Here is a 19384-nt window from a genome sequence, read left to right on the forward strand (position 1 = left end):
CACATAATGAATCCAAAATCAATAAGTGTGTGTGTGTGTGTGTGTGTGTGTGAGAGAGAGAGAGAGTGTGTGTGAGAGAGAGATCATGATGTAAATAACCAGTAGTAGATGGTAAACTGTGGCCCTGAATGGACTCCACATGTTCGGCAACAACATTCCTTGACAGGCTGTGGCTTTCAAACAATTATTGATTGGTATTAAGGGCCCAACGTGTGCTAAGAAAAATATTCCCTATGTCATTGCACCACCACCCGCCTGGACTGTTGACACAAGGCAGGTTGGGTCACGGTCTGATCCTCCCATTGCATTCATCAGACCAGACTACGCTTTCTCCAGTCTTCAGCAGCTGTCCGACTGGAGTCTGTGCCCGTGGCAGCCTCAGATTTCTGTTCTTGGCTGACAGGCTCCTTCGCTGTTGTTGTTCCGTTCACCTCGAGGTTGGACTTTGTTGGTCATTCAGAGATGCTTTTCTGCTCAGCATAGTTCCTGAGAGTGGTTATCTTCTTGTTCTTGTTCTGTCGGCTACAACCATTCTGCCCTGATCTCCCTCTCATCAACGAGGCAGTTTCCATCTGCAGAACTGCCGCTCTCTGGATGTTTTTCTGCCTGTTTGTTTTCGACTCATTTCTCGAGTAAACTTTACACACTGTTGTGTGTGAAAAAAGGGTTATTTGTTCAGATTTTGTTACAGCTCATCCAAAGCCACAGAAGACATGATACAACTGTTCTGCCCCGATAGTGAATAGAATGAATTGGTCGCTGTGGTCATTCTGAGACTTTTAAAACCAAAAAGTGCACTGTTGACAGTGTGGTGGTGATTGAATGAATTGTTTTACTGTTAACTGTGACTGTGCTTCCCAACTGACAACATGACGGATCTGTGTTTGGCACAGATGAACGGTGAAAACTTCATACTGAGCGAGAGGATCGTTTCAGCCTCCTACATCCGACAGGGGTCTCAGGCGCGTCGCAGCCATGAGCAGCTCATCAGACACTTGCTGGAGCAGGTAAAGTCAACCACTGACTTCGGTATGTCCCCGCGGGTCACCGTGCAGACGCATCAGCATTTTCTTGTTGTGCACGTTGCAGGGTAAGTGTCCAGAGGAAGGGTGGAGTGAGAGCACCATCGAGCTCTTCCTGAACGAGCTGGCCGTGATGGACAGCAACAACTTCCTCGGCAACTGTGGAGTGGGAGAGAGGGAAGGCCGGGTGGCGTCCAGCCTTGTGGCCAGAAGACATTACAGGTTCAAGTTTTATGTCGACTCTCTGCATCATGCTGCACCCAATTTTATTTGACTGATATAAACTCTGATACCGATAAATCTATGAGATTGTAGAATCATGTTAGTGACATATTCAGAAGATGTAGTCGTATCAGATTTGCACACTTTCACAAAGTTGCTTAACGGGTCCTGTCATGACATTCAGCTGTTTTATGTAGGTTGATCCATGGCATTGGTCGGTCTGGCGACATCGCCGCTGTCCAGCCCAAAGCTGCCGGATCCAGTCTGCTCAACAAGCTGACCAACTCAGTTGTGCTGGACATCTTAAAGCTTGCAGGTGTGTGTATATTTGCATTCAAATTTGCATTGATATAATCAGGGTTATTTATTTATTTTCAGAGAACATATAATACAGACATTTTACTTGCACATGTAAATGTGGAAAAGAAAAAATAAAAGCAAGTTGTGTTTCTTCTGCATACCAGGCGTACGGAGTGTGGCGAGCTGCTTTGTAGTTCCCATGGCAACGGGGATGAGCTTGACTCTGTGTTTCCTGACCCTCCGTCATCGGAGGCCCAAGGCTCGCTACATAATTTGGCCCCGCATCGACCAGAAGTCCTGTTTCAAAGCCATGATCACAGCAGGTGATAATGCGACTTTAATGCCCAATGTCATGTCAGCCCTACGTCCTGTTCACAGAATACTGCTATTCATAAATTGTTTTTGATATCCCCCAAAAATCTGAAATGGTGCTGTGTAAAGTGTATTTTTCAAATAAGGAATTATGTGATGACAAAATAAAACTTTGCACTTTTTCCGGGCATTTTTTAAATAAATCCAGCGTCCCAGTGCTCCTCGGACATGTGCCTCTTCCTCACTGAAATGCGCACCCAGTCCCACCGAGGGTTTTTGGTCTATCCCCCTCACATTTGACTGTTTTTCAACAGGCTTCGAGCCGGTGGTGGTGGAGAATGTTCTCGAAGGCGACGAGTTGCGGACAGACTTGGAAGCCGTCGAGCGCAAGATCGAGGAGCTCGGAGCCGAGAGAATCCTGTGTCTTCATTCGACGACGTCCTGCTTCGCCCCGCGAGTCCCTGACAGGTAATACAATGACTAAATGAGTCATAGCTGTCATTTCTTTTCAAATCAAGATGATGTCAGCTGCTCACTTGGCCTTTTCTTAAAATCCATGTTGTCTTTCAGGCTGGAGGAACTGGCAAATATATGTGCCAAACATGACATCCCGCACATAGTTAACAATGCATACGGCGTACAGTCGTCCAAATGCATGCACCTGATACAACAGGTAGGTACCACTCCCCTGTAGAATACCCGTGCTTGTCTGCACTTGTAACTACATGAAACAGGTTAAAGTGTCGCTTGCCACAGAATACAAGTTTATCAAGTGTTTTCACTGGCGTCATATGCCCCTTGTAGATTGGCTGGTGACTTTTGTCCTCCTCCACTGTCTTTCATCAGGGGGCACGTGTTGGAAGAATCGATGCCTTTGTCCAGAGTTTAGACAAGAACTTCATGGTTCCAGTAGGTGGTGCCATAATCGCAGGCTTTGACATTTCCTTCATAGAGGAGATTAGTAAGATGTACCCAGGTGAGTGGATGTGCATTAATGTGTATACATTTTTTTGCATATGCATGCATATTATATAGTGTTTTTAAATACACATACAGTATGTCTCCTTTCTTTCCAGGTGTATTACTGGGCTTCACTCTATAAAGGCGGACCTTTTGTTCTGGTTCCTCTTGATGACTAGTTGTCACCATTTTGTAACCAGTAAATTATGACGAATTGGGGGGGGGGGTCTTTACACAAGTAATTATTAACACCCTTCAACAATATTGCCACATTCTGGCAATACATTTACATTTCAGGAGGGAAATACATTTATTTCATTGCTGTGTATATTTTCAGTTTAAGTTTTCACTGTGTGTGTGTGCGTGCGTGTGCATGTGCGTGCGCGTGTGTGTGTGTGTGTGTATGTGTGTGTGTGTGGAGCTATGCTTTTACCTGCAGTCTGACTGAGTAGTGCTACTTTCAGCTTGAACAAGCAGCAAGCTTTGTCAAAAAAATGGTCATAAATAAGGAAAAAATATGATTAAAATAAATAATTGGTGATATTCAATATTTTAGTCGTCGTAAAACAACCAAAAGTATCCGTCAATACTGCCTCACAAAATCACTTACTGGTCTCCTGTGTCCAGGTCGAGCATCAGCCTCACCCTCCCTGGACGTCCTCATTACCCTTCTAACTCTGGGCGCCAGTGGCTACAAGAAACTTCTGTCAGAGAGAAAGGTGAGAGAGGAAGCACACACATTTATACGCATTTATAAAGCCAAATGTAGTTGGAAATGAACTTGAGGTCAGGTACCGTGTGACATGTGCTGGACGGACGCCCTGAGATGGTTAGACTGACACAGTGTACTGTAGATGGTCCAAAAAACACTGCGGCAATGTCAGTCGTGCATCAGAGTTATTCTGAATTTCCCTCTGTACATGCTGTGTCGACACCTTTCCCCTGGAGAACAGCTTACATAAGTTGTATTGAATTGCAGTGGATCACATGTTGTGACGGACTCAGTGCGAGTGTGTATGTGTGTGTGTGTGTGTGTGTGTGTGTGTGGAGCTATGCTTTACCTGCAGTCTGACTGAGTAGTGCTACTTTCAGCCTGAACAAGCAGCGAGCTTTGTCGAGGGAGCGAGTGTGCTACAGCAAGATCAAATTGAAGTTACAAAAAACATCCCTCGGTGACTCCCTGCTTTTTGAAGCAGAGTTGCTCACAATGCAGCATCCCCCTCTTTTAAATGGGAGACACTGCAGCATTCTCACACCTCCAATTCTGTTGTATGAAAAATGTACCGGATCATTTTTTGTTTCTCTGTTTCTGATGCTCAGACCTGAGGAAGACTCTTGTTTAAGAAGCCAAAGATGCACAATAATCACAAATTAGACTTTACCTGGAGGTCTCACATCTAAATATGATATTCTTCCGGGATGGCCAACAATACTCCAAATGCCATTAGCGTAAAAATTGACTACAAATTGATATACATCTTGGAAATTCCTCTGGCTTCTCACATGACCAGATGCCATCAAGGCTTATTGATTCCTTTCGGTCCACATTATGCATAATTAATGTACAGGACCCTTTTTCCATAGTGGAGTAATTTTCCTCACATCCCTCTCATTGTAAAATGCTTAAAATAATTCAAACATTTCATCTGTTTGGGTTTGTTTACCGCCTCGAGTGACCGTTTTAGAAATGTAAGGATATTGAAACGAGCCAGCAGGTGGTGTGTTTTTGGTAAGGATGGTGTTTAATCATCACACATACGCGCGCGCGCACACACACACACACTTATTGTCTGCAGAGTCGTCGTGACGCACACTCCACCACTGGCGCCCCCTCCTTGTAGGATGATAAAGTCATCCTTTGTTATGACAGAACACGGGGCACTTGGAGACACTTGGCATCATCAAAAGGCTGTTTGTGTTGCAATTCATGGCAGAAAAATATTTTTCTTCTTGATGCTGTCAAATTTGGAAAGCAATGAGTCAGCAGAGTACGCTAACACACACACACACACACACACACACACACCCAGTGTTGCAGAGAGCCGATCCGTTGATGTGCGACGCTTCACAGGCAAACAACAACACTGCGATGTGTTGTTATACAGCTTCTTATCCCGGCCTGGTCCCATAACATCTGTGTTCACAACTCCGTCTTCCAAAAACACACACACACACACAGACACACACACAGACACACATCCTGCTTTGATAGGTTGAACTAAACACACTTTGTCAGCATATTTAAAAGGTTTTGTGATGCTAAAACCTTAGGTTAAAAGCATGTGTGCATCCTCTCCTCACTCGCTAATTGTTCCCTGATGTGGATGTGCGATGTGAGCACAGATCCTGGCCAGAGATGGAGATGAAGCCAACAAACTGCTGGTGCTGAAGCTTTGGGGGAAATGCACACACATACACACACACACACACACACACACACACACACACACACACACACACACACACACACACACACACACACACACACACACACACACACACACAGATGGGCAGGGGGAAGGGACATGGACGGGCCCGCTTGTGGGTAGATTTGCTTGTGCGGCAAAAACCACTGCTGCTAAAATAAGTCTGTGGAAGGAGCATTGTGCTGCTATTTATAGTTCTTTTGTCAGGCCCTTACTTGATCTTGTTCTGTCTCTCTACATGTTTTCTCTGTGTCTGCTTGGCCTGCAGGAGATTTATTCGCTCCTGGCTCAGGAGCTGAAGGGCCTGGCCTCTGCACACGGGGAGAGATTGCTTCACACCCCACACAACCCCATTTCACTGGGTAAGCTCAATGCACTGGCTACAGTCTAGAGATGTTCCGGTATCATAAATGCTGGTCAGGCATCGGCGAGTAAGAAAAACTATATACCGATCGATACCACGTCTTTAAAGAAGTTTCATCCAGGTAAAACTGCAATTTTCTTTTCCCGGAAATCCATTCTTCTTCACAGCTCCAAAACAGCAAATTATGAAATTGTTGTTTATTCCTAGATTTATTTATTTGCGTTCTTTTTCAGTTATGACTGTCAAACTAGATAATAAATGAAGTTCTATGGCTTCATTTTCTGTATGTATCTGTTTTTCAAAGGGTTTACCCTGAGCCAGGCCACACAACACTTTGTGTCCAAAACAAATTTCCCTATTGGACAATAAAGTATATCTAATCCAAAACAATAATAGCAATCATCACTTCCACACTGGGTTAGTAACATACAACATCTGTTAAAATACATTATATGAGTTGTTGTTATTTTTTTAAATGTTATGTGACCAGTACTCCGTATCGGCAGATGTGCAAAGTCCAGGTATCAGAATCGGTATCGCAAAGGGAAAAATGGTATTGGAACATCTCTAGTACAGCCCCATCATTTGTCAATATACTTATTTTGCGGTTTAATAAAAGTGAATTCTATATTTCTGACCCCACATACGTGGCATTTCTGTCTTTCAGCCATGTCTCTGGATGGTGTCCAGGCTGAGAGCGACAAGGCAGTGACTCAGCTGGGCTCCATGTTGTTCACCCGGCAAGTGTCCGGAGCCAGGTATGAAAACGTTTAGAAGGCATTAAAGCGGTCCGGCCTGGAAATGGAAACATGGGGAGGGCAAGGGAGGGGAAATGACGGTGCGGAGTGAGCTCAGGTGTCACCAAAGGGTCACGGGTTTGTTAGTGTCCTCAAAAACAAAAGAGGGTCAGTCGAGTGTTGCCAAACAAGAACTGTGCAATAAGGCAGATAGATCTGTGGCATATGGCTGAGCGGAAGCTTCTTTAGATGATTAGACAGCCCGTCCCACCAGGCCGCCTCCTAATTTCCATTACCATCCACAGAGCGAGGCACGAACTCTGCAGCATTGACAGCCATGTTCTCACATATTGTTGTTTTTTGTTTTCCTAACAGTCGGGAGGAGGGTTTGTCAATATTTCAGTTTTGCTTTCTACCTCAATCACTCATGGCTGCATAAATAACAAATTTTAGGTTTGAGGTCATTCATTTCTCTGTTTTTCCCGCATCTTAATATCCATTTCTTCCAAATGAGAATCTTTTTCTCCCAAGGTCAGAGTCTCGTAATGTACTCAAGTCTTTCATCCTCGTATCTCAGTCGCATACTAAGTGAGAGGCATAGACTTCTAAAGTCCATGCTTCAATGACACACATTAATCTTTATATTTAATTTGTCACATCTGCTGTAAGATATTCTCTTTTCCAGAAAGACAGATTAAGACGGAGCTCTACGTATTCTTACAATGCATTTCTCGACCTTTATAGTCTCTCTCATACACACAGTCCTAATAGCTAGCCAGTAATTGATTTCCCATTAAAGAGAATCTAAACTGTGCTGACAGTGGTGAAACCCTGCCAGAGGTAAGAGGCATAGGTTTAGAACATTTAAATAATTTTTTAAGGCACATTGGAAAGAAGCCTTCATTCCTTTCCTTCCCTCCTTTCCTTTAAGGATTTAGGAAACTTGTTCTGACACAAGTAGTATACTGTATGATTTCAAAGTCTTTGGCTGAACTGTCACTAATGCTAACTGCCAACGGTACTCTGGCCAGGGACTCGCTCTTTAAAGCTGCCATAATCAGTATTTAATAATCCCAAAAGTATTTGTAAGTGAGAGGATTTGCCCTCAGTGATAAACCCACAGAGATGTACCATGACCTTTGCAGTGTCTTTGAGGTCATCGTTTTGGGAGCGTTTAGCAGCTCAAGAGCCAGACATTTCCCTCGTGATTCTTTGGAGACCAGAACAGAAGTAAATAAGAGGGAATATCGATCTGACGTTTATCAGCAACACGACCCCAAATAGATTATAATGTTAATTAGTATGTGTAAAGCAAGTGCATTTCAGTTCAGTGTGTCCCAAATTTCCCCATTGTGGGACAAATAGAGGAATATCTTATTCTTCTGTGACTCTGCAAAGCAAACCCTTTTTCTAATAAATTGGAATTGAATTTTTGAATGAAGTAGTATTTGTCTGCTAAGTTACCAATATAATGTGATGCACATATTAGACTATCAATGTGGTACACAGCAAGCTGTATTTTCAGCTCTATTTTCACATTTCCATGGAAATAAGGTTTCCAAGTATTGCAATATATCGGGTTAGGGTTACTATGTATTGTATCGTATCTTGCGATATATATCTTGATATACCGCGTCGTGACACTACATCATGTGGTCCTTGAATACACGGCCATAATGGGGGATAGCTAACTAACAGTAGTTGTTAGTTAAGCTATCGGACTAAGTTTTGTAAAAAGAGAAATGAAAAAGTAACTGGCTCAAGTAGTAGAATAATAAATTCCAGTTGTTCCCTGGCAGCGACACTTTAAATGATCATGACTGTACCACGTGATACTTGATTTTGTCCATGTTTCCAGGGTGATACCACTGGGCAAGGAGCAGACGATAAGCGGACACACGTTCCATGGCTTTATGTCCCACTCGGAGGCATACCCCTGCCCCTACCTGAACGCCGCCTCCGCCGTGGGCATCGCCCGAGAAGATGTGACACTGTGCGTCAAGCGGCTTGACAAGTGCCTGAAGGCTCTGAAGAAAGAGTCAAATGTGGCCAAGAGTAGTTCCCCGGTGGCTCCGCCGAGCCAGGGCGACGCGGCGGGAGAATGACACGACTGAAAGGAGAACATTTCAACAGCCAAGCGTGATTTCTGCCTGGTTTGACGTCCCACCTGATTTGATCTGCGTGAGGCCGACGCTGTAATAAGGTCAAAGACTTGACCTGATGTCACTGATTTAATTCCCTTTTCTCGCTTTAATTTATGATGGATTGTGGACTATGGATTGATAGTTTACAATGTTCTTCACTGCTTTTTCTTAATCATGATCCCTCCGTTTACTTTGCTAATGGCAGAGACAGTCTGCACACTTTGTCTCCGTTCTGTTTTTGGGAATGCATTAAGCCTTTCCACTCACTGATACATTAAACCACAGGACTTTAAATCGTAGCATGTTGTGCCATGTCTTCTGCTGTGTATCGTAATGTGATACGAGTGCTGCTGAAACATTAACATCCATCTGAACCCTGTATATTGGATTAGCTCATTTATTTCCAGGCTTGGTAACCGATAGCAAGCAACAGATAATCAATGGAGCACACCAAACATAGACCTCTCCTGTATTCAATAGAAGGAAGACGTTTGTGTCAGTAAAAAGCATTAGCAATGTAAGACGTTTGTTGTACAAAAGGGTTAAGACGATGATATAGTAAATTAAATTAAAATCACACAGATGAAAGCTGTTTGAAACATTCATGTTTTATGGGGGGGGACCAGACTGCAAAAGCTCCCTAGTCCTGTGCTCTGAGAACGACCAGAAGGCCACTGCGAACTGATCTAAGTGGGCACCCAGACTCCGAGGGAGTTAGTAGATCTTTGGTTGCGTCCGGCCTTAAAAGTCATCAATAAAATGTTAGAAGCGATGACAAAGCGAACCGGATGCCTGGAAATTGTGCTACATAACCACATTTTCTTGAACTGGCGGTGATACCAGCAGTGACACCTTTGAACAAATTCAGACTCGAAGTCTGAGTAACACCTGATTAGACGGCGTGACGGAAATCTAGTCATGAAAAAAAGTAAAAGTGAGAACAACCCTGTGTAAAATCCTAAAATGCTAGGAAAATTCTTTGAAATGAATGTAAGATGGGAAAAAAGCAGGTCTGAACCACCTTCTGTAATTAGTTTATTTTCCTATTGTTGTACAAAATAGGAGTCATTTCACGAGGGGAGTTGATCTTTAATCAGATGTCCGAGATTTTTCTTACATCCTCTGTCTTTTTCTCGGCTGCTCTCCTATCACAGTCATTAGGAAGCAGGGCAGGGCAGGAATCCATATTGGAGATGATGCTTTGTCCAATCTCTTCCTTTGCCCTCCCGTTCATCTTCTGCGGATAATCAAGGTTGATTGCTCTTTGAAAAAGCTTGGGACGCGAAAAGAAGATGCCACAGCGTGTTTTTGGAGATTAAAACACCCGGTACTGGAAGTACGGGCCGGTAACAGTTGCTGCGTCTGTGCTGGGGCCCGGGTGTGCTTGGCTGGAGCGATGTATGCAGTGAGCACATGCTGGGTTTTTTTTTTCTCGCATGCTCTCCCAAAAGCAACTGTACAACCATTTCGCCTCAGCAACCTTTTGAAAGGACCTGGAGTCAGATGGATACGGGTGCTGGATCAGACACACTTTCGCTGTTCCTAAGCTGTACTGAAGCATTAACACAATATGGTGGAAAAACACTGTGCTCGGTGACGGAGCTGGTAGAGTGCAGCACTCTGAAACGCAAAAAAATAAGCTGTTCTCCTAATGCTGGTTTCTCTTGCTGGGGCAAGTGTCTCGCCCCATCAGATACTGTCACAATGAATACATAACCAGCTGTATGTGCAACAGACGTGCCTCCCTCGTCGCGCACAAATCTACTGAGCAAATGTTTCCATGTCCGGCATGAAACCCTTCTCTCTCCGTTCCCTGTCGCCTCTGTGCTGTGTTTTCCACGACTGTTGAGGAGATGCAGTGAGAATAGATTGTCAGTGCCCCTTATTTTTTTTGTGCAGGGCAGTTTTAAAGGACTCCACTATTGATCAAGCCTGCTGCAGTGTGTAAATCAGAAAAATGCTCCCTGCGAGGGAACTTGCACAGAGCATTACGTTGTCTTCTTTTATGTAACCAAAGTTGTCAGTTTTACAGTCCAAGTGTCTTCTCACTTTGCAAAAGAAAGATAAAGATTCTTGCTGCCTCTCGTTTTTCCCTTAACTCTTTGCTCATCTGCATCCCTCAAACAGGGTTACCAGGGGGGCAGCAGTGGGGACCGACCTGCTGGCAACATCAATGCAACACAGTTAACCTCCTCAGCGTGACAGTATCATCTGAGCCAATATTAAAGAAACCTCAGTTCGGGGGGGGGGGGGGGGCCGTGGGTTTGGCTCCTACCTGGCCCTTTGCTGTGCGTCCTCCCCGCTCTCTCTCCCCCTTTCACACCAACGGCTGTCCTGTCAATAGAGGCTTTAAACCCCCCGAAATATTGTTAAAAGAAAAGAGACAATTCAGTCCAATTTTGGAGTAATTATATGTTTTTGCTAAGTAAGCGAGTGAATGACTCCCATTTCACTCTGAACCTATACACAGAGTCTGAGACCACTCTCCCAAATGACTTGACGAAGCCCTGAAATAGATCAGAATGGAAAGATGATGATTCTGGGTCTGGCTGATGTGATATCGTGTTGTGTTTGAGACACGTCTATCAATTTCGTACATGTTTTTTTGTTTTTTTTTTAAAGCTGCAACAGACACTTTTGTGCCCCCCATTGGCTCCAGGTTGTACTGTTGTTCGGTCACTGTCGTAAAGTGGTGAGGACACGTGCTGCTTTTCCTCCGGCCACCCGAGGAAGTAGTAGTCGACTCCACTTTGGAAGTAACGGAGGATAAGAAAGAAGTTATCTACGCCGAAGCTCCTACTTCGTCTTTACGGCTCCTAGCCTTGACTGGCGGCGGCGTTAGCGGCCTGGCTATACTATCCAATGCCGACAACAACCGTAAATATCCAATTTGAACAAATAACCACGCGAGTTAAACATCCAGAAGTGTCAATGAGCAGGCTGGTTGTGTTACTTACTGATCTGTGCCAGGGGTTCATTTTAGTTTGATCTTTCCTTCTGTTCTTTTTCCCTCCTGAGGTGGAGTTGTTTTTTCTCAATTGGGCTGTTCCACCCGTCTGCCATTGCCATCACTGGGGATGGATACAGGTTATTGTTTTGGTTATGCAATGGGTGACGCAGTTCCCTTTCCCAGTTTTTTTTTTGGGGGGGGGGGTGGTTCCGCAAAAAGCCACGTCCCGGTGGCCAAGAGAATAAATATAGATGTAAATCAAGGCTTACAGGGGACCAATATACCTTCAAATTTTGTCCCAGTTTCAACACCATAATGACGAGTTTAAGCCACAAAGTTGTCTATTTCTCTTCACGTCTACGAGCCGTGACTCTTTTGAGTTTTTGCGCAGGACTGCGGGACTTCTCGCCGAATTGCGCTCGCAGCAGCTCGGCCAGTGCGCTGTCTCTGCGCACTGGCCGAGCATAGTAAAGCCAACGCGTAGGCCCCATGCCGCTCAGGTAGCCGTTGCGCTGTGCGCGCTGTGGCCTAACAGACCGCTCCGCCCACCGAGCAGAGCCGCTTGCGTGGAGACCGCCACGGAGGCGCTGTCCGCGGTGCTGCAGCTCTGCGCCTCCCGTGCGGAGGAGGGGCGCACGCCGGCGCGTGCGGCAGGCACGCACATCCCTTGCTCGGCGCGTTCGGCCCGACACGAGACTTTCGTGTGATGCATTTGCTCGGAAGTCTCTGGGGCAAATCCCGCGATGTGATGGTATACACGACAACACTTGCGCATTTCACACCCATTGCCATTGGGTATTAAATCTAACTGCGTTTCGATAAAATGCCACCTATGTTTAAAAAAAAATAATAATAATAATAATAAGAAGAAGAAGAAGCCACGTTTTTCTGCTTCTACGGCGTCTCTTTGAAAGCAGCATTAAAACGCGCAGGCTCCACCAGATCCCCCGTGGTGCTGGTGGCGGCTGCGCGCAGCCTATGCGCACTGTCGTGTTTCCAACCGTGTGTGGCGCACGGTTGTTTTAACCAACAGTTGCCCGGCTGCGGCCGTGGCTTAATAAATAATTAAAGTGGACTGTGTGTGTGGGGGGGGGGGGCTGCAGCTGATTTGCTGATGCCAGGGAGCCAGTGCAGCATTTCGTGGTGCAGGGTGTATAACGCGCTGTGCCGCCCGCCTCGGTCCCCCCCTCACACACACACACACACACACACACATGCGAGCGCCGCGGCTTGGAAGATGCTGCCGACCGTCAAGATTTGGGCACTGCTCTCCGTGTCGCTGTGCTGCCTGTCGCAGCCGGGCCATTTGAAGAAGGCTTTCCGATGCCCTTCGACGTGCAGCTGCTCCAGGGAGTCCATCATGTGCGTCGGGTCCTCCTACGTCCCAAGGATCAGCCCCAACGAGATCAATTCTCTGTGAGTACAGCCTCCCCGTGTCACCCTCCGGGATCAGACGACGTATGCGTGTCTGTGTGCAAACGCTGCGATTTTAAGGCGCATGCCATGTTCAATTCCAGTCGCCCCTGGGTTCTGATGTGCACCACCTTTGGGAGAGCCAAGCCCTCGCAGCTGATCGCCTTTCAGCCTCTCTTATTTTTGTTTGTTCCCCCCCCCCCTCCCTCATCGTCTCTGCTTCTTCCTTTCAGGAGTATCGTCAATGGGACTTTCTCCGAGGTCAAAGAGGCGATGTTCGCCCACATGTCGTCTCTGCAGCTGCTGTAAGAACACGTCGGCCGCCTGTGCTCTGATAGATCTGTATACTGTAAGATGGCATGGCTCCCCCCCCCCCAACTGTATGCGGACAAAATTGATTTCAAATTGGCGATCTTTGAAATTTTGACGACACGCCAAATGCACCGGACCGCGCAGCCAAACAAGAGAGACTGGGGACTGCAGAGCTGCATTACACATGGCCCGACACATTGCATTGTAGATGATAAACTGCAGTGTTAACATGCAGTGGCATTAATGAAAGGCTTTCATACGACTGAAGCGCACATTGTCCAGTGACCGACGTTCTGTTGTGTTACGTGTACGGCAGTGCACCTTTTGAGTCTGTGTGGTGGATGTTGAGGCTGTCAGCAGGGAGTTCCGGCGTGGGGTTGGACACCTGGAAATGAATAATGAAAGCCAAGCGTGGAGCCTTCAGTGCAGCCCCAAACCATACTGTAGCCTCCTTAGCCAGGGGCCATCGATCTGCGTCCTTACTCCACCAGTGATGGCTGCGATGTCGTAAGCATAAACAGAGGCTTGGATACAGAGCACTCAACCAAACTGATGACAACACTGGCAATTTGGCATCTTGTGGTGTTGAGTGCATTTGCATTAGTCAAACAGTTTACTCAATGTGTCGAGGAGCAGTGTTCGCCACTGACTCTTGGGTAATGATGTGCCGAAACTGCAACGCAGGTCGAAACATTGGCGTGGGGTGCAGTTACTAGGTTTCCGCTCTTGATTTCGCGTGTTCACCTTCGTAACTTGGCCGACGGCATTCGAAGTCGACTCTCATCTGTCCACTGACTTTGCTGTATTGCTGTCGAGCAAGCTAGCTCACAACCGGAGACTTGTCGTCTGCTGACAGAAGCACAAAACCATGCACAATGTTGGCTGCCAGCATCCGTTAATGTGTATTGTATTATTCATCACAGGCTTTTGAATTCCAACTCTCTCACAACGATCAGGGATGATGCATTCTCAGGCCTCCCACATCTTGAGTACCTGTAAGTTCCTCTGTTGTTTTTATAACTAATGAAAACTAACCCTAACCACTGTAATAACTTAATATAGTGGCTACACACATTTTTATCCTATTTGTTTAATAAGCTGTAGCTTGATAAAAGTGGACCTTTTTATGTCTAGGAATGTTATTATGGGTATGAGGTGATGTGGTTGGATGTTGCTTTTTCAGAGTGAATGAGATAGGAAAGTATCAACCATACGCCCCCTGGGATTTTAATTTTCCCTCCTCGAAAACATATCACAAATGTGATTCAGTACATTTGTTAGGACTACAGGCATAGCAACAGATTGCAGAAAGAAAATAATACATGTATTGAATATTATTACAATCCCCAAACCCAAATTCATTAAAATGAATTAAAATAAATAGTAAAATAAAGCTGCAATCTATTCATACAACAGTGTATATGCACGCCCTGACAAAAAAACAATATATTTGAAGCTAACCGTAACCATCAATAACTGAGCCAGTTAAACTTATTTAAAGTGATGCACCAGCAGTTTCGCTGCTTTTCATCAAATATGTACATTTCAAGCATTGGTGCAGCAAATGAAGGTGTCAGTTTCAACATGACTCCTGCAAGAATCATTGTTAAGTGTAACATTTTTATGAGATTTGAATGCCACTAGAATGGAGAGGATGACCCCAATGCAGGAAATATGTGCTGATGTATTTCCATAAAAATACCTGATACATATTCCCCATGTGCAATATCAGTTATGTGTAATGAGTCCTTTTAATTGATACACAAGTTGCAGAAGTGTCATACTCAAAAATGATCACACAATTCACAGTATTTTATCTTTTTGTTGTCTTCCACAGGTTCATTGAGAGTAACAAGATAGAGACTGCATCCAAATATGCCTTCAGAGGACTCAGGGATTTGACTCACTTGTATGTTTCAAAGAATGTTAATTCATTTGGTATACTATTCATTTGCTTTAAGTAATTTTTATTATAGAGTAACTGTGAGATAAAATAAGAAAAGCTAAATAGATTAAGAGTAACAGTGTTGAATATTTATGGACATCTTTTTAACTGTAGTTTTCCAGTAAATATTACTTTGAAATCTTGTCTTCTTGACCCGCCGACAGAAATTGTGATCATCTCACGTAGGCAGCCTTTGGTTATGATTGATTTTTATTATTGATGTATTGCTGCTGTTTCTAGGTCTTTGGCAAACAACAACATTAAAGCTTTGCCCAGGGACATCTTCATTGACCTGGAATCACTAATAGAGCTGTAAGTTTGTCACTCAGTTGTTCAAGAATCAATCCTGTGAACAATGCAAATCTTCTTTCTCCTCTCTATATTCTTTCAAGGTATTTCTAGCTTGTCTGCGTTGTTTTTTTTAGAAATGACGTGCACTGCTCCCCTTCTACAGGGACCTGCGAGGGAATGCCCTTGAGTGTGACTGCCGTGCCAAGTGGCTGATGACGTGGCTGAAAAACACCAATGCCACAGTGTCAGATGTCGTGTGTGCCGGACCGGAGGACATGAAGGACAAGCGCCTCAATGATATGACCAGCCTGCACAATGAGTGCGTCTCAACAGGTGCGAAACACTTACTGGCCTCTTCTACTTGCTCAGTATCAACCATCTTACCCTAGTCTTACATTTCAGTCAACAGAAAAGAAAAGTGTTGTTTTTCTGTGATTATCCTTTTTATTGTGATCAAGAATTTGTTACTGTGTGGAAAAATGTGATTTGTTTTTTTACAGATTTCGTCCTCCATCAGTCTGTGATGTCCGAATCTCTGTCAGTGGACACATTCAGTTATAAGAATGATGTCTACGTGGCTATTGCCGCTCCCAGCCTAGAGAGCTGTATGGTTTTCCAATGGGACCACATAGAAATGAACTTCAGGACTTATGATAACATCACAGGTATGACAATGACAAGGAGCCTGGTTGACTTTCACACTCTATGCTATCAGCCTATTCATTTCCTTTTACTGCCTTTTCAGGTCAGTCCATTGTGGGGTGCAAGTCAGTTGTCATCCAGGACCAGGTTTTTGTCATCGTGGCCCAGCTCTTTGGGGGTTCCCACATCTACAGGTTTGATGAGGACCAAAGCAGGTTCAGCAAGTTCCAGGACATTGAGGTGTCCAAGATCTCCAAGCCCAACGACATTGAGGCGTTCCAGATCGGCCCTGACTGGTTCTTTGTGATCGCTGACAGCTCGAAAGCTGGCCTGTCCACCCTCTACAAATGGAACAGCAAGGGCTTTTATTCATACCAGTCACTGCACGAGTGGTACCGCGACACAGATGCAGAGTTCTTGGACTTGGATGGGAAGGCCCACCTTATCTTGGCAAGCCGCTCACAGGTGCCTGTGATCTACCAGTGGAGCCGGAGCAACCAGAAGTTTGTACTGCAGGGCGAGATCCCCAGCATGGAGGATGTAGTAGCTGTGAAGCACTTCAGGATCAAGGGGGAACTCTACCTGGCTCTGACACGCTACATCGGAGACTCCAAAGTTCTACGCTGGGGTACCAAACAGTTTGCTGAGATCCAGGCCTTACCCTCACGAGGCTCAATGATCCTGCAGCCGTTCTCTTTCAAAGAAAGTTTCTACCTGGCCCTGGGAAGTGACTACACCTTCTCACAGATCTACCTGTGGGATGATGAGAAAAAACTCTTTGACCGTTTCAAGGAGGTTTACATCCAGGCACCGCGCTCCTTTACTGTGGTTTCCACTGACCGTAGGGACTTCATCTTTGCCTCTAGCTTTAAGGGAAACACACAGATCTTTGAGCACATCATCGTTGACTTAAGCTTGTGAGGGGCTGCGCCTTATCGCCCCTCCCGCAATCTAACGTCTTCCACTAAAAATATATATTTGTGAAGGGACAAGAACAGACTAGAACAGACTTTTTGAACTGTAAAAAGAAAAAAATCAATTCTTACATACTTTCTGTCACAAATGAGAGCTGGGTCAAGTAGTGTTTTGAATCCTTTGAGTTTCTTAAGGTATCTTGACCATTTCTTAATGGCCTTGTCCTATTACCTGTCTTATGGTCTCTCAGACTTTCAGAGGAACTGAGGGCAAGAGTGAGGTTGGCAATTGTATAAAGCTGAACCTGAAATTCCAGCTGACATTCCTGAGGGTAGAAAATGTACCTATTTGGATGTATAGATTTCTGTTTACTATCCCCTTTGTTAACAGTTTTATACCCATGATGAAAGAACCAGGACCTCTGAGTAAGATCATATTTCAAATCTTATTTAATTTTCATTCGGGACAACTGAGGATGTAACACATTTGGTTGCCACGTACCTCATGTCCTGGTGGTAATATACAAGATGTTGCCTTCTGGGTTTGATGAACCCACAGTGCCTCCCTCTGGCCGTGATAAAGTATCACACTCCTTTGCTTTTAACAGGGAATGTCTTCAAAGCACAAACCTTTAATTATCATAGCTGAGATCACAGTCCTTAGAGTGTAGTTGTTTAGCGGGATATTTTTTACTGTTGCTGCCATCGATGATGTTGCATACAGTAAAAAAGAAAATTTGTTGGTTTGTTGTCTGGGGAGGAGAACTATTCAGGACTGGATATAACTTAAAAGTTTAGAGGTACTTAATGTGGCAAAGTAGGCAGAAGCTGTTTTTATCCATTTAGTGGAAAGGACTTGTGTTTAGGTGAAGTCAGGGATATTAAACCTACTAACAAGTTTGACAAAATAACCCCAGTTGTAGGACAACTGAAACTTTCATTTTGGTTTCAGGCAAACACAAAAAAAGCTCCTCACAGCTGGAGTCAGTGGACACAATTTAATAAATACATTAATTTATTACAATATGTGTCCAAAAATGAAAAAAACGCATGTAAATATTTCCAGTTGATAAGGGAGATTTTTCAGTCTGTCTTTCTGTTCTTTGAAAATAATGAATGTCGCCTCACAAGCAACAAAATGTACATAAAAACAAGGACAGCAATGCCACTACCTGTTTGTCACACAAAAATCGCTACAGATCTTTGCACTTACTTAAAAATAAAAATAAAATGTTACTGCAGCTTGCAAGAGCATGACATTCAAAAAAGGGTGTTTGCCAATTCTTTTTAGATGAACCTAACAAAATCAGAAGTCTGAAAACGCTTCTATTCATTAAGTGAATGGTATTGCAAATTTAAAAAAAAACAACTGCACTTTTAAACAAAGATTCTTTTTAATGAATAAGTTTTAAGCATATTGAATGTTATCCTCCAAATATACTGTAAGTTGAATCAGTTGTATATGAAAATAAATGTGAAAAATTATGATTGTGAGGTCTGTTTTATCACACGTTGATCATTATAGTTATGGAACCATACCATTTGCTTTTGTTCATTTTATCCCATGCATTTTAGGCCAGTATGTTGGCTCATTGATTTTTTTTTTCACAAACAGGTATCAGAGAAGGTCCAGGTCTATGGAAGCATGTTCAGTAAATGTTCATCCTCCACTGGATCCCCTCAGGCCTGTATGCTTTCACCACTTTTATTTGATAGTATAAAAAAAAAAAAAAGTGACAGAGCAACATGTATCAACATTTGTCCTTAAGTATGTCGACGCCCCTGTGATGGTGAGTCTTCTGCAGTGTGTGGGGCAAGATCCCGGCCCAGACCTTGATGAATTTGTTAAACTGATGGGACCAGTCTTTCCTACAAATCAACATGTCGAAGACCAAAGAAATGTTGATGGATTAATGGAGGAGGCCCATTCCACCGGTGTGATTTAAGGTGAGACACTAGCAGCAGTGCAGCAACGGACTGTGAGCATTAGGCACTACCCTAGACGAGAAGCTCTTCTCAAGGATTCTTGTTGTGAATATGATACTGATGAAAAAGATACATTCTTCTTTTGTGGAGTCTGTCCATCCTTTTTCTATGATTTGCTGGTTTTGGCGGTCTTAGTCTTGAAATAGGAGCAAACAGTAAGATTACTGATGCCGCCCCATATGACCTTTTGCACTTGCATTAAGTGAGGGTCATCACAAAAGGCACCGACTAGTATCTTGTCTCAGCATATGTCGTGGCCCAGATCCTTCCATGTTTATTCTCCCCAAAGGCAGCACAAATAGTGTTTTCTTTGTTTCATCTGCTATTAGCGTTTCAAACTATGACTGTATAAGAGTTATACCTTATAGTGTGATAAATGATGACGTATTTGTATCTTTTCTACAACTTGAGTTCAATTCAGTTCAATATGTAGATTATTATTAT

The 19384-nt window shown here is 44.2% G+C and overlaps 2 protein-coding genes across 3 annotated transcripts in view; both read left to right on the plus strand.

Annotated features, from left to right (window-relative positions):
* The window catches only part of sepsecs (Sep (O-phosphoserine) tRNA:Sec (selenocysteine) tRNA synthase), a 9553-nt gene extending 478 nt beyond the window's left edge, over positions 1 to 9075 (plus strand). For both annotated transcript variants that reach the window (XM_035619133.2, XM_035619141.2), the window contains exons 2-12: positions 894 to 1007; positions 1090 to 1244; positions 1442 to 1560; positions 1709 to 1867; positions 2171 to 2324; positions 2427 to 2529; positions 2703 to 2832; positions 3444 to 3535; positions 5511 to 5604; positions 6274 to 6364; positions 8202 to 9075. In XM_035619133.2, the coding sequence (XP_035475026.2) occupies positions 894 to 1007; positions 1090 to 1244; positions 1442 to 1560; positions 1709 to 1867; positions 2171 to 2324; positions 2427 to 2529; positions 2703 to 2832; positions 3444 to 3535; positions 5511 to 5604; positions 6274 to 6364; positions 8202 to 8448 (1458 nt within the window). In that variant the 3' untranslated portion in view covers positions 8449 to 9075. The remainder of the gene's footprint in view (positions 1 to 893; positions 1008 to 1089; positions 1245 to 1441; positions 1561 to 1708; positions 1868 to 2170; positions 2325 to 2426; positions 2530 to 2702; positions 2833 to 3443; positions 3536 to 5510; positions 5605 to 6273; positions 6365 to 8201) is intronic.
* A 3433-nt stretch (positions 9076 to 12508) lies between these two features.
* lgi2a (leucine-rich repeat LGI family, member 2a) lies at positions 12509 to 18442 on the plus strand. The gene is made up of 8 exons (XM_035621152.2): positions 12509 to 12853; positions 13084 to 13155; positions 14086 to 14157; positions 15000 to 15071; positions 15348 to 15419; positions 15562 to 15731; positions 15899 to 16063; positions 16144 to 18442. The coding sequence occupies exons 1-8, from the start codon at positions 12552 to 12554 to the stop codon at positions 16959 to 16961; spliced, it is 1743 nt and encodes a 580-aa protein (XP_035477045.2). The 5' UTR covers positions 12509 to 12551; the 3' UTR covers positions 16962 to 18442.
* Positions 18443 to 19384: the final 942 nt, after the last annotated feature.

This window comes from Scophthalmus maximus, chromosome 12 (genome assembly GCF_022379125.1).
Source record: "Scophthalmus maximus strain ysfricsl-2021 chromosome 12, ASM2237912v1, whole genome shotgun sequence".
NCBI classification, from domain to species: Eukaryota; Metazoa; Chordata; class Actinopteri; order Pleuronectiformes; family Scophthalmidae; genus Scophthalmus; species Scophthalmus maximus.